At 38.4% G+C, this 19,622-nt stretch overlaps 1 protein-coding gene across 1 annotated transcript in view; it reads right to left on the reverse strand.

Moving 5' to 3' along the window:
- LOC145715174 (uncharacterized) overlaps positions 1 to 14,521 on the reverse strand; it is a 94,492-nt gene extending 79,971 nt beyond the window's left edge. The window contains exon 1 of the mRNA XM_081794832.1: positions 14,503 to 14,521. Within this exon, the coding sequence (XP_081650958.1) occupies positions 14,503 to 14,521 (19 nt within the window). The remainder of the gene's footprint in view (positions 1 to 14,502) is intronic.
- Between the last annotated feature and the right edge of the window lie 5,101 nt (positions 14,522 to 19,622).

The raw sequence follows: 19,622 nt of genomic DNA on the forward strand, positions 1-19,622 counted from the left end.
TAGTCATGTTTTTTAAATTCATTAGCCACTGGACAGCTCTTAGAGGGAAGAGGATGGACTGACTCCACATTCCATTTCCTAGATCAAGTTTAGAACACTTGTCCCCCACCTGGTACTCTTAGGAAGGAGTATAGTAAACGCCTCATTTAATAACATACTCATAGTTAAAAGTTGCCTTTTCTCTCCACCCATGAGTAGGTCCAGTACTTGATGAAATTCCTGAAAGTAGGGAGAACCTGTCTGGCCCCTCCTCTTTTCTAGGATGTACTCTATACGTGACTGTGACTTTCAGGGAAATTTGATTGCCATATGCTATTTTTTTGACATTACTTTCTAACTTCTTTCACTGATAAATGAAGAAAAGTGTTTTGGGGGGTATTTTGAAATACATCCAATGGATTGAGTGTGTAATTAAAAAACATTTTTCCCTATCAAAAAAAAAGAAGATAAAATATAAGTGAAAAGTTAAACTATACAGTAAGATATTTATAATTTATATAACCTGCAAGGGACTTGTATCTAGAGTACATTAAAAAAAACAAACAGGTAAAAGATAAATGAAAAATGCAATATGAATTTCTGGGAAAGATGGCAAAGTAGGAGGATCCTAAGCTCATTTGTCTCATGGATACCCCTCGATACACCCGTATCAGTGTAACCAACCCAGAAAACAACCTGAAGACGGTCAGAACAGACCCTCCACAGTTAATTGAAGAGAAGAGGCCACAATGAAAAGAATGGGAGGAATAATGGAGATGTGGTTAGAACCAGACCCCCAGGAAAACCAACCACAAATGTGAGGGATGCCACAAGCACGGAAAAGGGAGAGGAAGAGATCTCCTGCCAGGCACCCCAGACATGGGTGACCTGCACTGTAAAGACAAACCCCCGTAATATTTGTCTTTGAAAGACAGAGGGGCTTAACTTTTTTTTTTTTTTTTTTTTAACTTTTACAATCACTGGAGCTTAACACCTAGAATTTTAAAAATCACTTGGCTTGGCTCTGGGAGAGCTGGAGGGCAAGAGGAAACAGTCTCCATCCTTAAAGAGACAGCATAACAAACAGCCCTGCAGGGATACAGCATAGAAGTGGCAGTTTGAAAAGTGGCTGGGATATTGAGAAAGGAGATTTATTTACTAATCTCAGAACTTCTCCTGGAAGGGCAGGGATTTTTAGGAGACTTCTCCAAGAATAAAAGACCTGGCAGGCACCATTTCTCTCCCCTACCCCCACCCTAATCCAGATACCCAGACAGCTGCAGGAACCAGCTGGAACACTTGCCATGTAGCTTGCTAACACCGCTTCACCCACTCCTGCATTCTCCTGCAGGCTGCCCCCTCCAACCATCCCCACTGGGCAGGAGTCCATCCAAAGCAGCACTAGATGCCTCTCATCTTGTAAGCAGCAGGCAGCTCCAACACTGTCCAGGACCACTCCCAAGTGACTCTTGCCCTGGGAGAGGGAATATAATCACACACATCAGTTTGACTATATTCCCAGCTCTGGGATGGGTACAGACCTCTGACTGCCAGCTCTACCCACCAACGATGATCTCACAGCGGGCAGCAGAAAGTGAGCACCCTGAAGTTTGGTACAACCACAGTTCTGGCAAATGGGGTGAGGCCAGGCATCTGGTCTGACCCAACTCAAGCCCAAGGTGGCCCCAGACTGGCCCTTTAACATCACAGGGACCAAACCTTGTCCACAACAGGCAAAGAAGGCCATTGCAGATGACAACTGATGGCAAACATGACTCAACAATCACAGCCCTAGGGCATGCAACACCCAGAGAAGACACCTGAAATGCTAGTTTTTGGTGAACAGGGGACATTACACAACAGGACACTACAGGGCCTCTTCTTCATAAGACCACTTTTTTCAAGATCAGGGACATAGCTGACTTTCCCAATACATAGAAACAGACACAGGGAGTTAGACAAAATGAAACTGCGGCTTATGTCCCAAATGAAAGAACAGGTCAAAAGCACAGCAAAAGAGCTAAATGAAACAGAGATAAGCAATATACCCAATAGAGAATTCAAAGTAATGGTCATGAACATACTTACTGGATGTGAGAAAAGAGTAGAGGATCATAGTGAGAAATTCAACAAAGATATTAGAAAATATAAAAAAAGAACCAGAGATGAAGAACTCATTAACTAAAATTAAAAACACACTAGAGTGAATAAATAGTGGACTAGAGGAAGCAAAAGAACAGATCATTACTGAAAGAACAGTAATGGAAAGCAACTAAGCTGAAAAGGAAAGAGTAAAAGAACAATATAAAATGAGAAGAGAGAACTCAGTGACACCATCAAATGTAATAACATTAGCATTATAGGGATCCCAGAAGGAGAAGAGAGAGAAAAGCAGCCAGAAAAATTTGTTAGAAGAAATAATAGCTGAAAAATTCCCTAATGTGGAGAAGGAGACAAATCAAGATTCAGAAGACTCTGAGTCCCCAACAAAATAAACCCAAGGAAGTCTACACCAAGACACATAATAATTAAAATGGCAAAAAATAGTGGTAAAGAGAGAACTTTAAAAGCAGCAAGAGAAAAAAGTTATATGCAAGGGAAACTCCTTAAGTCTATCCGCTGATTTTTCAGAAGAAACTCTGCAGTCCAGAAGGGAGTGGTATGATATATTCAAAGTGCTGAAAGAAAAAAACCTGCAACCAAGAATACTCTATCCAGCAAGGCTATCATTCAGAATAGAAGGAGAGATAGACAAACAAAAGTAAAAGGCATTCCTCACCATTAAACCAGTCTTACAAGAAATGTTAAGAGGAATTCTTTGGAAAGGAAAGGCCATAATCAGGAGCAAGCAAATTAGGAAAGGAAAAAAATTCACGGGGGCATACAAACATAACCAAAGTGGTAGATCAATCACTTATAAAACCAGTATGGAAGCTAAAGCATAAAAGCAGTAAAATCAATTATAGCTATAGAAATCAGTCAAGGAATTCACAAAATAAAAGGAAGTAAAATATGAAATCATACATATAAAATGTGTGTGTGTGGGGGGGTGAAATTTAGTGCTTTTAAAATGGGTTCAAACTTAAGCAACCAGTACCTAATATAGGCTGCTATACGCATAGGATATTATATATAAACCTGATGGCAACCACAAATAAAAAAACGTGTAATAGATATGCAAAAAACAAAAGAAAAAGATATTGAAGCATATCACTAAAGGCCATCAAACCACAACGGAAGAAAGCAAGAGAAGAAAGGAACAAAGAAGAACTACAAAAGCCCCCAAAAGCTACTAGAACCGATAAATGAAATCAGCCAAGTTACAGGGTACAAAATCAATATACAGAAATCTGTTGCATTTCTACACGTTAATAATGAAGTAGAAGAAAGAGAAATTAAGAAAACAATCCCATTTTCAACTGCACTAAAAATAATAAAATATTTAGGAGTAAATTCAACCACAGAGGTGAAAGACCCACTCATTGAAAACTATAAAATATTGATGAAAACATTTGAAGATGACATAAACAAATGGAAAGATATTCCATGCTCATGAAGTAGAAGAACAAATATTGTTAAAATGTCCATAGTATGCAAAGCAATCTACAGATTTAATGAATTCTCTATCAAAATACCAGTAACAACTATAACAAATAGTCCTAAAATTTATACGGAACCTCAGAAACCCCAAACAGCCAAAACAATCTTGAAAAAGAAGAACAAAGCAGGTGGTATCACAATTCCAGATTTCAAGTTATACTACAAAGCGGTACAAATCAAAACAATATAGTACTGGTATAAAAGTAGACATATAGATCAATAGAAAAGGGTAGAAAGCATGTAAAGCATATTTAGGCATATAATCCACAATTATATGGTCAATCAATCTTTGACAAAAGATTATACAATGGGAAAAAAAGACAATCTCTTCAACAAATGGTGCCGGGAAAACTGGACAGCTACATATAACAGAATGAAACTGGACCACTTTACACCCCACACCAAGGTATACTAAAACGGATTAAAGACCTAAATAGGAGACTTAATACTATAAAAATCTAGAAAAGAGCACAGGCAGTAATTTCTCTGACATCGGCTGTAGCAACATTTTTTCTAGATATGTCTCCTGAGGCAAGGGGAATAAAAGCAAAAATAAACTATTGGGATGCCATCAAAATAAAAACTTCTGCATAGCAAAGGAAATAATCAACAAAATTAGAAGACAACCTATTGAATGGGAGAAGGTATTTGCAAATGATGTATCTGATAAAGAGTTAGTATCAAAATGTATAAAGAACTTACACCAAGTCAACATCAACAAAACCCCAAATAAACCAATTAAAAAATGGGCAGAAGACACAAGCAGACATTTCTCCAAAGAAGACATACAGATGACCAACAGACATGTGAAAACAAGCTCAATATCACCTATCATCAGGGATACACAAATCAAAACTACAATGAGATATCACCTCACACCGGTCAGGATAGCTAAAATCAAAAACACAAGAAACAACAAGTGTTGGTGAGGATGTGGAAAAAAAGGAACTCTCGTGCACTGTTGGTGGGAATGCAAAGTGGTGCAGCCACTGTGGAAGACATTATGGAGAGTCCTCAAAAAAACTAAAAATAGACTATCCTATGATCCAGTAATCACATTACTGGGTATTTATCCAAAGAATACAAAAACACTAATTCAGAAGGATATGTGCACCTCTATGTTTATTGCAGCATTATTTACAATAACCATACTATAGAAGCAGCCCAAGTGTCCATCAGCTGATGAATGGATAAAGAAGATGTAGTGTGTGTGTGTGTGTGTGTGTGTGTGTGTGTGTGTGTGTGTATGTATGTGTGTGTGTGTGTGTATATATGTACACATACACACACACATACATATATATATATACACATACATACACATACATATGTGTATATATATATATATATAATGGATATATGGTATATATATATACATATACATATATATATAATGGACTATATATATAATGGAATATATATATAATGGAATATATATGTAATGGAATATATATAATGGAATATATATATAATGGAATATATATGTAATGGAATATTATTCAGCCATAAAAAGAATGAAATCTTGCCATTTGCAACAACATGGATGGAGCTAGAGACTATAATGCTAAGTGAAATAAGTCAATCAGAGAAAGCCAAATATCAAAGGATTTCACTCATATGTGGAATTTAAGAAAAAAACAAACAAAGAGAAAAAAAAAGAGTGAGAGAAACTAAGGAACAGACTCTGAAGTACAGAGAACACACCGATGGTTACCAGGAGGCAGATGGGTGGGTGGGTTGGGGGATGAGTGAAGTAGGTAATGAGGATTGAAGAGTACACTTAGCTGATGAGGACTGAGTAATGTATAGAGCTGTTGAATAATGTATAGCTGTCACTAGAATGTACACCTGAAACTAATATAACACCTTATGATAAATATACTTGAATTTAAAAAACAAATAAAAAATGTTTTAAAAATTCAGTATGTAGAACACAGACATCCAAGCAAATAGGCAACAGACATGAAAGGAGCTTTATCGTAGAGGTATCCAAATAACCAGTAAACATGGATGCTCAACATCATTAATCATTAGGGAAATCCAAAAATAACAGTGGTATACCACAGCATGCTCACCAGAATGGCTACAACGGAGAAGAGAGATAATACCAAGTATTAGCAAGGATGTAAAGCAATGGTTGATGTGTCAAATGGTACAACTGCTTTAGAAAATGGATTGACAACATCTAATCAAGTACACACAATCCCATCTAACAACAAAGAAATTTCATTTCTAGGTGGATGGCCTAGAATTGTGCACATATGTTCACCAAAAGGCATATACAAGAATATTCATAGCAATATGTTCTTCATAACTGCTCCAAACTAGAAATGTCCTGTGACGGTAGACTGGATACATATCTTGTGGTATACTGATGCAGTGGAATATCGCACGGCAATTCAGGTACAACGAGCTAGTCAGAAATCATTTTACCTACTACCGCACATTCTCTAAAGATCTCCTTGACTGTAATTTGGTAGACTGTACAATATGCAGCAATGAAAACTAACAAACTGCCGCTACATGCAACAATGTGGACAAATCTCAGAGAATAAGATGTAATACAATGTTACGTGAAAGAAGTCAGACATCATGGAACACAGATCAGATGACTGCATTTATACAAATTCCAAAAGCGGGTGAAACTAATCTGTGGTCCTAGAATACAGGATGCAGTTACCTCCAGAGAGTCCAGAGGACATGACTGTGAAGTGGTACAGTGGATCTTCTGTATTACTGATAATGTATTTCTTCATCCAGGTGATAGATAAATATGTATGTCCACTTTGTAATAATTCTTAAGCTGGACACACTATACAATGTAGTAATTACGTGTTTCATACTTCAGTAAAATATTTATCACAGGAAAAAATATAATTTAGTGTAGACTTGGGATCTCATATTTATAGTAATTTCTCACTGACCTGTAATAACTTGTACTGAATCTATCAATGTTTTTAGATCAGTCTTCCCTTTAGCTAAAAAATAAGACATAATGGAGATACAAAGCAGGTTCTTTAAAAAATTATAAAATAAGAAACCAGAAATAAGCTGAATTTCATTATTCCACATCACCATTTGGGCTCACTTGAACTGCTTAATTCTTAGTTTTATGACATTGATTCTATGTTACTTTTTAAAATTTTTTTTAATGTCTTAATTTATTTTTCTTTGAGACAGAGAGAGACAGAGTGTGAGCAGGGGAGGGGTAGAGAGAGAGAGGGAGACACAGAATCCGAAGCAGGCTCCAGGTTCTGAGCTGTCAGCACAGAGCCTGACGCAGGGCTTGAACTCACGGACTGTGAGATCATGACCTGAGCTGAAGTCGGACGCTTAACCGACTGAGCCACCCAGGTGCCCCAAGACATTGATTCTATTTTAGTAAGCTGGCCTTTGACCCTTGAACCATAAAGTCTGGCCCATGGAAAAATATGCTTTTACTCAGCTATTTTAGTCCTTATAAACAGGATAGAAAATACCATCCATGCAAGTTAATTCTCTAAAGGCCCTCGATTCTGGTAATGCTATGACTCTTAAGTATGAGTCTCTAGTGAAGAAAAGTCTATTTTCATCTCTGGTTTACTGCTAATATACTCTGATTCTCCCTGTTGCTCAGAATTGCTGCAAATGATTACAATGTACAATGTATTAGAAGTAAGTATTAGTGGCCCGACCAAAGGCAGTTTTTGTTTTCCTTAGGAATCATTCACTTTTTCGCTCATTTACTCTATCATCTCTCACTCAACATTTATAGGGTGCTTACTTATAGGCCAGACACTCTGCTAGGTACTAGATACAGAATACCCTTTTCTATTCTAAGGTCACATTAAAGTGACAAGACAGGCAAAGAAGCATACATTTACACAATGTGGCAATTATAATGAAAAATGTATGCAGTTATTGTGGAAACACAGAGAAGAGACATCTAATGGAGCCTGGGTATTTAAAGAACTTACTAGAAAAAGTGCCCTCAACTCTAATAAGCAATGGTGAGGAGTAGGTCAAACAAAGGGGAAGGGGAAACTCTCTGAATAGCGGGGAAAGTATAAGCAAAACAAAGATGCGACAAAAAGCATGATATATGTATGCTTGGAATAAAAGTTCAATGTTAGTGAGGGTAAAATACTAGATTGGACAGATAAGGCCAACCCAGATAATGAAAGAACTTGTTTGCCATAAAAAGGACTTGAGACATTCCCAAGTACCAAACTGAAAGCCATTAAAGGATTTTAAATTGGTGCAGAATGTCATCAGATTTGCATCTTATATGGATCACTCTAATGTCTAATATTTTGTGGAAGCCCTTGTAGTAGCTGAAGTCAGGAATGAAAGGACCTAAAATAGGGCAGTGGTAGCAGGGAGTGAGAGAAACTGATGGATTTACATATGGGATTTTTTCCAATGGTTTATTATGAAAATTTGTCAACATATAGCAAAGTTGAAGGAACTGTGCAATAAACACCCATATGCCCACCATCTGATTCTACTATTTAACATTTTACTATACTTGGCTTGTCACATATCCATCCATCTACCCATCTGTGTGCAGCAATTTTTAAATTTAGGTTTATATAAAGGTAAAACTTACAAAATTAGGTGGCAGATAATCCAGATCGTGGTTGACAGGAATTGGGGGAATCAAAAATGAATTCCATATATCTAGCTTAGGTGAATAGATGGATAGGGAGAGCACAAATGAGATTGAGAATACAGGACTAGGAGACTGGACAGGAAAATACTGAATTCAGTTCTAAATTCTAAATTCAGTTCAGTTGAGAAAAAGAAGCGTCCCACGGAATATCCAAGTAGAAATGTGTAGCAGGCATTTGGATACACCAGTTTGAAGCTGTATAGAAACACAGATTTACAGTCATAAGCATGTAGATGATAGGTTGAACAAAAGACAGTGATGAGATTACCCAGGTAGAGTATGCAAAATGAAAATCAAAAAATGAGAAGATCCAGGTTAGGAGGAAAAAAACACAGAAGCCAAAGGAGAATAATTTCAAGAAGGTGAGAATTATCACTGATACAAAAGACAGTAGAAAGCTCCAATAAAAAGTCAATAATGTCTAATGCAACTAGCAAATGGCAGGTTACTGGTGCCCAGAGAGAACTTTCAGTAGTATTATGGGGCTGTGTCAGAAGAGAGGAATGATGGGGAATGTGAGAAGGGTACACAGTGGGCTTGCATTTATTTCCTTTTCCGTCGTTTAACTGTGTTTCCTCAACATTCCCAGATGTGAAAGATGGTCTTGGAATCAGTCTAGTCAAGTGCTTTGTATTCTATATACATTCAGAAAATGGAAGACAGGATTAGTTCTTGTTCTAGAACTACATTTTTCCCTAAGATTTTACATCACAAAATTAATCTGGTTTCAGAATAACTCTTACATAGACCCTCGAGACCAAATTTTCCTGAAAGACTTTTTATATCTAAAATGAGTCACCATAAAGTGGAAGTTTTCTTTTCATCTCTCCAGAATCTTCTTTGGTGAGTTCAAAGCCCATGTTCCCTAGTATCTTGTCCAGGTCTCTGACAGCTACTGTCTCTCCTTAGGGAAAGAGAAAAAAATATGAAAATGCCTACTAATGCTGAAATGTTCCATATATTTTACCCATTCATTATAGACTTGGCAGAAATATGCAAGATCCATGGAACATGTTTCAGTTTAAGGCAGAGCTTCAATATGGTTAGAATTAAGCTCACTTCTCTTAAACCTTTTTGGAAAAATAACCATATACCCCATAAACTTCTAAAGGAACAGAATTACTTTCCAGTGTATAATTTTTATGATAGAAACAGGCAGGGGGCGCCTGGGTGGCTCCGTCAGTTGTGTCCGACTTCAGCTCAGGTCATGATCCCACAGTTCCTGGGTTCAAGCCCCACATCTAGTTCTGTGCTGACGGCTCAGAGCCTGGAGCCTGCTTCAGATTCTGTCTGTCTGTATGTCTCTCTCTCTCTCTCTCTCTCTCTCTCTCTCTCTCTCTGTCCCTCCCCCACTCATGCTCTGTCTCTGTCTCTCAAAAGAAACTAAATGTTAAAAATTTTTAAGAAAAATAAATAGGCAGTTCCAGTGAAATGAGAAAATCACCATGGTTGGAGTAAGAACACAAGGGTTGAATATTGTTCTCTACTATATATTATCTACTGGAACTTAGGTAAATAACCTAACTTTGAGTCCTAGTTTTCTGTTGTATGAAACAAAGATGAGACTATCTCTCAGAGCTTCTGTGAAGATAAAATAACACTTATGAAAAGATCTAGAACTCTGTCAGGTATGTAGCAGACGTTTGATACGTTTTGTTTTAATTTTTTTTTTTTTACATATATTTATTTTTTAGAGACAGAGCGAGACAGAGCAAAGTGGGGGAGGGGCAGAGAGCGAAGGAGACACAGAATCTGAAGCAGGCAAGCATTCAGCACAGAGCCCAACGTGGGGCTCGAACCCACGAACAGGGAGATCATGACCTGAGCTGAAGTCGGTCACCTAACCAACTGAGCCACCCAGGCGCCCCACGTGATACATTTTAATAACTACATCTAAGCCAAAGTAGCATTGGCTTCCTTTTTTTTTTTTTTTTTTTTTTTAGCTCTAACTAGATCATTGCCTGTGCTAACCAAAATCACAGAATAATTACATTCTTATTCTGCGTTTCACAATTAACCTGCAATAATAAATTCTGTCTCTTGGAAAATTTGTTAAAATTCATATCAATAAGATCAATATAAAAGCCCCAAAGAAAACAACCTACCAAGATAAAATAATTTCAATTATATTGAATCCATATGTTGGAGAGTATCAGGATTCTTTATCACATGATTAGGAAATAAGACAATAAGTGATACATTGCGAGTGGTTTGTTGATTCATCATCAGTCTCACCTTGGAAAGGTAAGATTTCATAATGATACAGCTTCTTGTTAGCTAAAGACAAGGCAAAATTCAAATCACAGAGAAAGAGAAATGGAATTCATGAAACTGCTTAAGTTTCATAAAGAAGCACTTTTCTGATTTGGCTTATACATCTCGAATACCTATCTCCATAATAATATAAAAGCTAGGTCAAAATCTTTTCCCCTTGAAGCAGCTGTGAGTGACATCCTGCCATGTTGAAACATGTGGTACAGGTATGACATCGTAAATTGTACTCATGTATTTTTCTTTTTCATATTCCTTTTCTTCCATAAAACTTTTCTATTCAGCCATAGAATTTATATAACTCAGAGGAAAGAGGGTTTTTTTGTTTTTAATTTTCAAAAGCTACTTTTTATAAAGCAAACCTGAAAATCTAACATTTCATTTTACTGTGAACCAGAGGGTTGAAAGGGAAAAAAAAAATGACACAAGGAAGCTCCCTTTCCTCCTTCTTCCCATAGCCTGTTTGGTAAGAAGAGGAGGGGAAAAGTCCGTTAACTACCTGAAGGGAGTGGGTGAGGGGAGGAGAAACAGGTGATGGAGGAGAAACAGTTTCACATCTGAAACTGGTATCACACTGTATGTTAACTAACTGGAATTTAAACAAAAACTTAAAAAATAGAGTTAACCTAGTTTCTTCCGGTTTAAAATAAAAAGTTCCTTTTTGGTTGACCTAGTTTATTTTGGGAAATTCTCAGTTTTTCAAACCTTTCCGCACTTCCGCTCTGAGAGGCCTCCTCGTAGTATCAGGGAAAGCTTGGGGGTCCTGCTGCCCGTGAAGGAGGGCGGCCAGACCTTGGGTTGCCCTCTGGATTCTCGATAGCCTCTTCAACAAAATCCACATTTCATGAGTCCTGACATCTCCTGCTGAAGCTGATGGCCTGAGAAACTTGTGGTCTGTGTCGTTGTGGTCTGTGTCATTGTTGTTTTGTTTTTTAGCAAAGTCAAGGTTCTTTGGTCCTTCCTTCACTAACTTGGTTGGCTAAGCCCTAGCATTCACTGGTGATGAGGTCCTCTGTGTCTCAGTCAAGTATTCTGTTAGTCCCCAGACCATACTGTCTACTCCATAGCCTCTGGAGGGATCACCTCTCCCTTTGACTTGGTGTCCCATGGCAGACCCACTGACCCCCATCTCTGAGAAACCTTCTACATTGCTTACTGGGAGTACGTGGGAAAACTGGATATCCTTCATACCACACAAAGCCAAAGGGGGCAAAGCGGTGGCCTGTTTCCAGCCCTCCCTCTGCCTAAGAACACCATACCGCAATATCTATTCTGGTGAAAATGGCATCCTGTCTGGACACTCAGTGAGGTGGTGACATCCCAGAGTTCCAAATAGGAAGCACGACAAAAGGTCTCCTTGGTTTTTTCTATACCCTCACTCCCATCCCATCAACACATCTAGAGTTTTTCTTCTATCTTACCTCCTATCAGGGTTTGATTAGAAAGAAGGGTTGAGGGTAGAGATGATGGGGGTGTGCAGCAGGCAGCAAGAACACTTGAACCTTCTTTTGAGAGAGAGAGAGAGAGAGAGAGAGAGAGAGAGAGATCTTTATCTCTATTTCTCCCCCCAGTTGCACTTTCTTAAACCATAGATTCATAAATACAGAGAACAAACTGTTGGTTGTCAGAGGAAAGGGGAGTGGGGGGGATACATGAAATAGGTGAACAGAGTCACAAAGATGAAAAGTACAGCATAGGGAATATAGTCAGTAATATCATAATAACGTTGCATGATGACAGATGGTAACGACATTTACCATGGTGAGCAGTTAGTTAAGTAGATAATTATTGAACCACTACATTGCACACCTGAAACTAGTATAACGTTGTATGTCAACTATACTTCAATACTTTAAAAAATATTGCTGAGAATACTCTTGCAAAAATATGTTTTAAAAGCATTACTATCTCAGGTGCGCCTGGGTGGCTCAGTTGGTTAAGTGTCTGACTTCAGCTAAGGTCATGATCTCATGGTTCGTGGGTGTGAGCCCTGCATCTGGCTCTGTGCTAACAGCTCAGAGCTTGGAGCCTGCTTCTGATTCTGTGTCTCCCCATCTCTCTGCCCCTCCCCCCCTCGCAAATCAATAAAACATTAAAAAAAGTTTAAAGCATCGCTCTCTCAGTTTTATATCAACTTCTTACCTGTAACAGCTTCAGCTTTATTCATTAGTTTATTAGGTTCAACTCTTCCATCAGCTGTAAAATGAGGTACAAATTACAGAGATCATAATGAGGTTCAAACACATGAAATTCTTAACTGTGAAACAGCATAAGAAATCAACAATTTCCCATGATTTTTACTACAACTGTATTTCTCTCCCCCCCACCCCCGCCCATGCCTTCATATTCTTTTCTGTGCTCCACCCCACCAGGTACATAACCCCACACACCAGTATTTCCATTCAGAATGCTTTTATTACCTGCCCTGGTCTATAAAGTCCATGTTAGGACTACTTCACCTCTATTCCCACTTCTCTGCAAACTAGGGGGTCTAGGACATGAGCAGTCATCTTCCCTGTATAATTCTATTTTTACAGACTGATTCATTTAGTCCTGTTTCCTTCACATCCAGTTCCCTGTCGATATCAGTTAGGCCCTTCCTCTTTCATGCTCCCCTTGCCTGTGGAGCCCTGTCTGGTCCTAGCTGTGGTTCCCATTGCTCGCTCATCACCCTCCTTGGCCAATCTTATGACTGTCCCAGGTATGATCATATCACCAAAAGGGGGGAGGCAAGATAAGGGCTTTTTATCACATTTTGATTTTTTTTAACATTTATTCATTTTTGAGAGACAGAGAGACAGAGCGTGAGAGGGGGAGGGGCAGAGAGAGAGGGAGACACAGAATCTGAAGCAGGCTCCAGGCTCTGAGCTGTCAGCACAGAGCCCGAAGCGGGGCTCAAACTCACCGACCGCCAGGTCATGAACTGAGCTGAAGTCAGACACTAAACCGGCTGAGCCACGCAGGTGCCCCTCACATTTTGTAATCATATAAAAATAGTAGATAAATTGCTTAATGGGTAGGTTGTTCCACAACTTTCAACATTTTGATATTTTTTAATCAGATTTGCAAGTTAAAGGATTTGTCAGTGTTTCCTTAAATAACAGTAATGCACGTTACCCTATGCATAAAATGTTCTTAGATTTATAAAGTTGAAACTCCTGCCTTTTAATATTGTAAAAAACACAAACAAACTTGTATCTTGTAAATTTTTTCCTGCATTGAGCTATTTAATAGCAGTGTAATACAGCTGTATTTATTCTATAGTAATCCTTTTCTTCAGAAGCTGATTCTTCATCATGTCTTGATTCTGTTTTCAAAGTGCAGAATAGCATTTTAAAAGGAGAAAGGAGGAAAAATTGAAAAAAAAAAAGTTTAAAGAACAGAATGTTGTGTGCCAGGCCTTTCTTGGTGGATTGGACTGGGTATACATGGTAACGGTGGCAGTTTAGGGTGCTACCCCGCTCCCAAAGTTCGAGCCCTTCGTCGGGCTCGGTGCTGACAGCTCAGAGCCTGGAGCCTGCTTTGGATTCTGTGTCTCCCTCTCTTTCTGCTCCTTCCCTGTTCATGCTCTGTCTCTCTGTCTCTCAAAAATAGAAAACATTAACATTTTTTTTAAATAATAAAAAGAATATTGTGGGATCTTAATGATGCTTTTTGAATCAGTGATACAGAGGAAAGGTTGCCAAAGTATTCCTAGAAACGTAAGTTTGGATCTAAAGTACTAACAAAACAAATACATTTCCATCTTTCTTCCACACCTCCCAAATGGAACTTTTGGAAACCATAAAATTTATTCTCAAGGAAGAGAGCCTAAAGCATAACACTTAAGGTAATTTTTTATTATTTTTTATCATTTTCTATGGTTCTTTCTATAAGAATTTTATATCTAAGAAGTTTACATTAATAAAAAGACTTCTCACAACATAGAACCATGTGAACGATGTCTATGTAAATGTCACCTTCAACTGACAGGTGCTTCAGAATCTTACAAAATTCTTTACCTGACATCTCCATCTTCATGTTTCCTAGAAAAGTGTCTAAGTTGCTGTCATCAACCTTACTTCCTAGGAGAAAAATAGAAGCGGTAAAAGCTACGAGAATGGGAAATGCTAATAATTTTCAATTTCAGAAAAATACTTCCTATTATCTTCACATCGCTATATTCCATTTCAGTGTGAAAAGAAGAGTCTTTTGACATGTATTCAGATGCACACTTTCAGTTCTTCTATCAGAAATAGAAACATGGGGGCGCCTGGGTGGCGCAGTCGGTTAAGCGTCCGACTTCAGCCAGGTCACGATCTCGCGGTCTGTGAGTTCGAGCCCCGCGTCAGGCTCTGGGCTGATGGCTCGGAGCCTGGAGCCTGTTTCCGATTCTGTGTCTCCCTCTCTCTCTGCCCCTCCCCCATTCATGCTCTGTCTCTCTCTGTCCCAAAAATAAAATAAAAAACGTTGAAAAAAAAAAATTAAAAAAAAAAAAAAAAAAAAAAAAAAAAAAAAGAAATAGAAACATGTTCTTTTGATCATTTTAAAGAGAATATGGCTATAAGCACAGGAACATTTAACCCAGTACAGCCCATATGATATTAGACAAGAAGTGTTACTGGCTGATGTTGAGGGAACAGTTAGGAGCCACTATGTAAACTGTGGTAGGGGCACCTGGGTGGCTCAGTCGGTTGAGGGTCCGACTTCGGCTCAGGCCATGATCTCACAGTCTGTAAGTTCGAGCCCTGTGTCGGGCTCTGTGCTGACAGCTCAGAGCCTGGAGCACGCTTCGGATTCTGTGTCTCCCTGTCTCTCTGACCCTCCCCCGTTCATGCTCTGTCTCTCTCTGTCTCAAAAAAATAAATAAACATTAAAAAAATGTGGTAAATAAGGAGTCATGTAGCCATAGAATGGGGAATCAATTTTCAGCTTGTACTCAGAGGAAAAAGTGATTTCTCTTCCAAAATGATACATTCGGTATTCTCTGCCAGCCAATTCATCAGGAAGATATAACAATCATAAATGCAGATGAGCAAAATTAGAGAGTCTAAAAAGTATATAACAGAACTGACAAAATTTCATGGAGAAATAGAAAATATAACAATCATAATTAGAAATGTGAGCATCAAAAACACATGAGAAAAAGGTAGTAAATAACAAACAAGGCCAACATGGTTAATAGTGCTTAAATATTAAGTTTAGATCTGAAACTTTTTGGAAGCTAAGGCATAAAGGGGAACTCGGGTTATTACCTACACAAAGAAGCACACTGGTCTTTGGAAGAGAGATTTTTTTTTTTTTCTGATATTAAATTTCAAGGAGTGCCTGGGTGTCTCAGTCAGTTAAGCATCCAGCTCTTGATTTCAGCTCAGCTCAGGATCTCATGGTAAATTGTGGGATGGAGAGCCACATCAGGCTTCACGATGGAGCCTACTTAAGATTCTTTCTCCCTCTCCCTCAGCCCCTCCCCTGCTGGTGAGCACACCTGCCCTGTCTCTCTCTAAAAAATCAATCAATCATCTAAATTTCAAGACACTTTTCATCACTAAATAATCTAATGGGCAACATCTTCTGAAGATATAGTGACACTCTTGATATGGCCATTTTTTTTTTAATTTTTTTTTTTTCAACGTTTTTTATTTATTTTTGGGACAGAGTGAGACAGAGCATGAACGGGGGAGGGGCAGAGAGAGAGGGAGACACAGAATCGGAAACAGGCTCCAGGCTCCGAGCCATCAGCCCAGAGCCTGACGTGGGGCTCGAACTCACGGACCGCGAGATCGTGACCTGGCTGAAGTCGGACGCTCAACCGACTGCGCCACCCAGGCGCCCCTTGATATGGCCATTTTTAACACCAGTTCCCAAAAGCAGTTGATATATACTATTAGGAAGTTGTCTCAAAAAAGGCATTTCTAGGGACGCCAGAGTGGCTCAATCAATTAAGCATCCGACTCTTGATCTCAGCTCAGGTCTGGATCCCAGGCATCTCTACAAAACATCTCTTCATAAATATTTTTTTGCTTATCAAAGCTACATATATGTGCTTATCCAAAAGTAGGTGGACATGGTCAAAGAAGTAAACCTTGAATTTCTGCAACCATAGAGGGCACTTAAAAATGGACGATATGAAGTGGTTTGAATGTGTGTATAATTTTGGCTTGGTGTCAGAGATATTCTTCTCACTTACACGTGCAAAATGTAAATCATTCCTTCCTTTTCAGCACCATCGTGGCAAGAAAGGGCAGCTTATCAGAGAATTCAGAGGCCTAAGGTTACAGAAATACTATGCAAACCCAAAGAAGAAAAGGGTCCTTAACATTATAATTGACAAACATTGTGCTAAAATTAAACTTTGAATTAGTGTATAAAGAGAAACTAGGGGCAAAAACATGGAGCCCATACAAAGAAATAACCAAAGAAAACAACGTTGAAATAACAAAAGATGGGGCGCCTGGGTGGCTCAGTGGGTTAAGCGGCTGACTTCAGCTCAGGTCATGATCTCGCGGTCTGTGAGCTCGAGCCCCGCATCGGGCTCTGTGCTGACCGCTCAGAGCCTGGAGCCTGTTTCAGATTCTGTGTCTCCCTCTCTCTCTGATCCTCCCCCGTTCATGCTCTGTCTCTCTCTGTCTCAAAAATAAATAAACGTTAAAAAAAAAAAGAGAGAGAAAAAAAAGAAATAACAAAAGAAAAAAAACAAACCTGAAGAAAAATTTTCCTAACAGTAACAAAGATTTTCACTCATTTCTTAAAGAAGAATTATTGTAAATCAATATCAGGAACCCACTATTTATCATTTTAATATGTCTCACACAATTACACTTGAGTTAAAGTAGAGTAACTTGCAAACAGTGTAATTCTAAGTGCTGGTTTAGTCATTTTAATTAATGTGATTTTTTTCTTCACAAGGTCCTCAGTGGAAAGATAACTGCAGTTAAGACTCTGGTCTCAGACTAGGCAGAAGAGGTAACTAGAGCTCTCTAAAGGGCATGTTCTCATGTGCTACATACACATTTGACATGTGTGGAGTAAACATACTAGACAATTATGCCAGTGGTAAATCAGTTTAAGACCATCTCAAAATCTAGCTAGGGTTTTCCCAAGAGATCTATAACCTACATATCATTAGCTATCTCCATTCAACTGAAAATTCTTACTTTCAGGTAGAAATGAAAATCCTGAATTGACTAAATTGCCAATGAACCCTTCTAAATTCACTTTCCCATCTTCTGAAAGAAAAAATGCATGTCAGAGAACAAGGAATATGAACAGAGATTGGCAACTGTAATTGCTATACTGAAAAACGTTTGATATTTTGTAGATTCCATCAAAAAGACAGACTCATGCGTATCATTCAGACACATACCCTCCTACCGTATAGATCCTCCTCTGTATGATGCTACTTAAAATAAGTAGAACCCAAGTGGGTAGTTGGTAGAAAAGAGCTCGGATAATCCATGAAGTGGATAAACCCTTTAAGGATTCTTGAAAAGTTCAAACACATGCATGTCAGCTAAGATAAAGGATACCTAGAAATGTTAAATGCTCACCCGTGATAGCCACATTCTTCAGGGATCTTTGAATCGCATCTTGGGATAATGGAACTCCTATATTTTTCATCATGGAGTCTAGATCATCAGGAGTGACCTCATTTTTCCTAATGGCGGCCAAAGTTTTCAAGGGGCCTTCTTTTTCTATATTCAAAAAAATATGCAATATACGAAGTTAAAAAATATGTAATATTCAGTGGGTCCTGAGTGACAATAATTACTACTAGTAGTACTACTACTGCTACTTCTACCACTTATTAAGTATTCAGCTTAGTGCTTGCTAAGCACTATGCTAAGTGCTTTATACACACCATCCCATTTTATCACTTAAAAAAAATTTTAGAATGTTTATTTACTTTTGAGAGAGACAGAGACAGAGTGAGAGTGGGGGAGGGGCTGAGAAAGAAGGAGACGCAGAATCTAAAGCAGGCTCCAGGCCCTGAGCTGTCAGCACAGAGCGCTAGGCGGGGCTTGAACCCACAGACCGCGAGATCATGACCTGAGCTGAAGTCGGATGCTTAACTGACTGAGCCACCCAGGCACCCCTCCACCATCCCATTTTAATACAAAGATTCTGTGAGGTTGTTACCAATATTTCCCTTATTTAACAGATAAGGAAACCTAGCCTTAGAGAGGCTAGTCTGTCTAAGCATACACAGTTATTAAATGTAAAGCCAAGTGTGAAGTGCAGGCTATCTGATTTCATAGAACGTTTAGGCGCTAGGCTAAACAGGGCATTGTATATATTTAATTTGAGATTGAGGAATGATTACATATAAAGGAATCTCAGGACATCCGCTTATACTCATCTCTGGCATATCAGAGGCTGGGAATTCCATTAAAGCTAGGATAACTAAGCATAAAAGTAATTCTAGCAATTCTCTTGCCAAAAATTAGATAACCAGCCATAGTTTGATGTGACTATTCTTAATTTTTTTCATTCAATGGATACTTGGATATATCCAACACATACATACAAAAAGTCCCCCAAATAATGGAAGGATCAGCACTGCTATCAATACCAAAAAAAAGGTAACATTCATTTCTGAAAGTATCATGGTTCAATTGTTCAAGTAAGAAAACAAATTTTAAATGTATTATGATAAACACTATCATATCATAAACATTAATCCTGTAAGAGATTTGCTGATAAACAACATACCTAGGAGAGTTTTATAGATCCCATTCAGAAAACCAGAGATTAAGGACAAAATATTTTGTCAGTTGAAAAAACATACCATTTTGGTTACATCCTAAACACCTACAATCTAGGGAATAATTTCATTTTTGTAGCTACCTAAATTAGGCCTTCTGAATTTTGTTCAGTTTCAATCTCGGGAATTAAAATTTAGAGGAAATGAAGCCATTTCAATTAATCTCAAGAACAAAGGCTCCAAGGAGACCCAGAAGTTCCACAGATATCACAGATATCTCACAGTTGGAGATGTCAATTAAATGAACACATTAAAACCAGATTACATTCAATGCCTCATGGCTAAGGCAGTGGAATAATGAGAAGAATACCTCTTACAAAATATGGAGGAAGCTTGTATGTTTCAACATATTCCTACATGTTTCAATAGTTAATCTTC

The sequence above is a fragment of the Panthera onca genome, assembly GCF_046562875.1.
Source record: "Panthera onca isolate mPanOnc1 chromosome E1 unlocalized genomic scaffold, mPanOnc1 haplotype 2 h2.Chr16_ul_6, whole genome shotgun sequence".
In the NCBI taxonomy this organism is placed as follows: Eukaryota; Metazoa; Chordata; class Mammalia; order Carnivora; family Felidae; genus Panthera; species Panthera onca.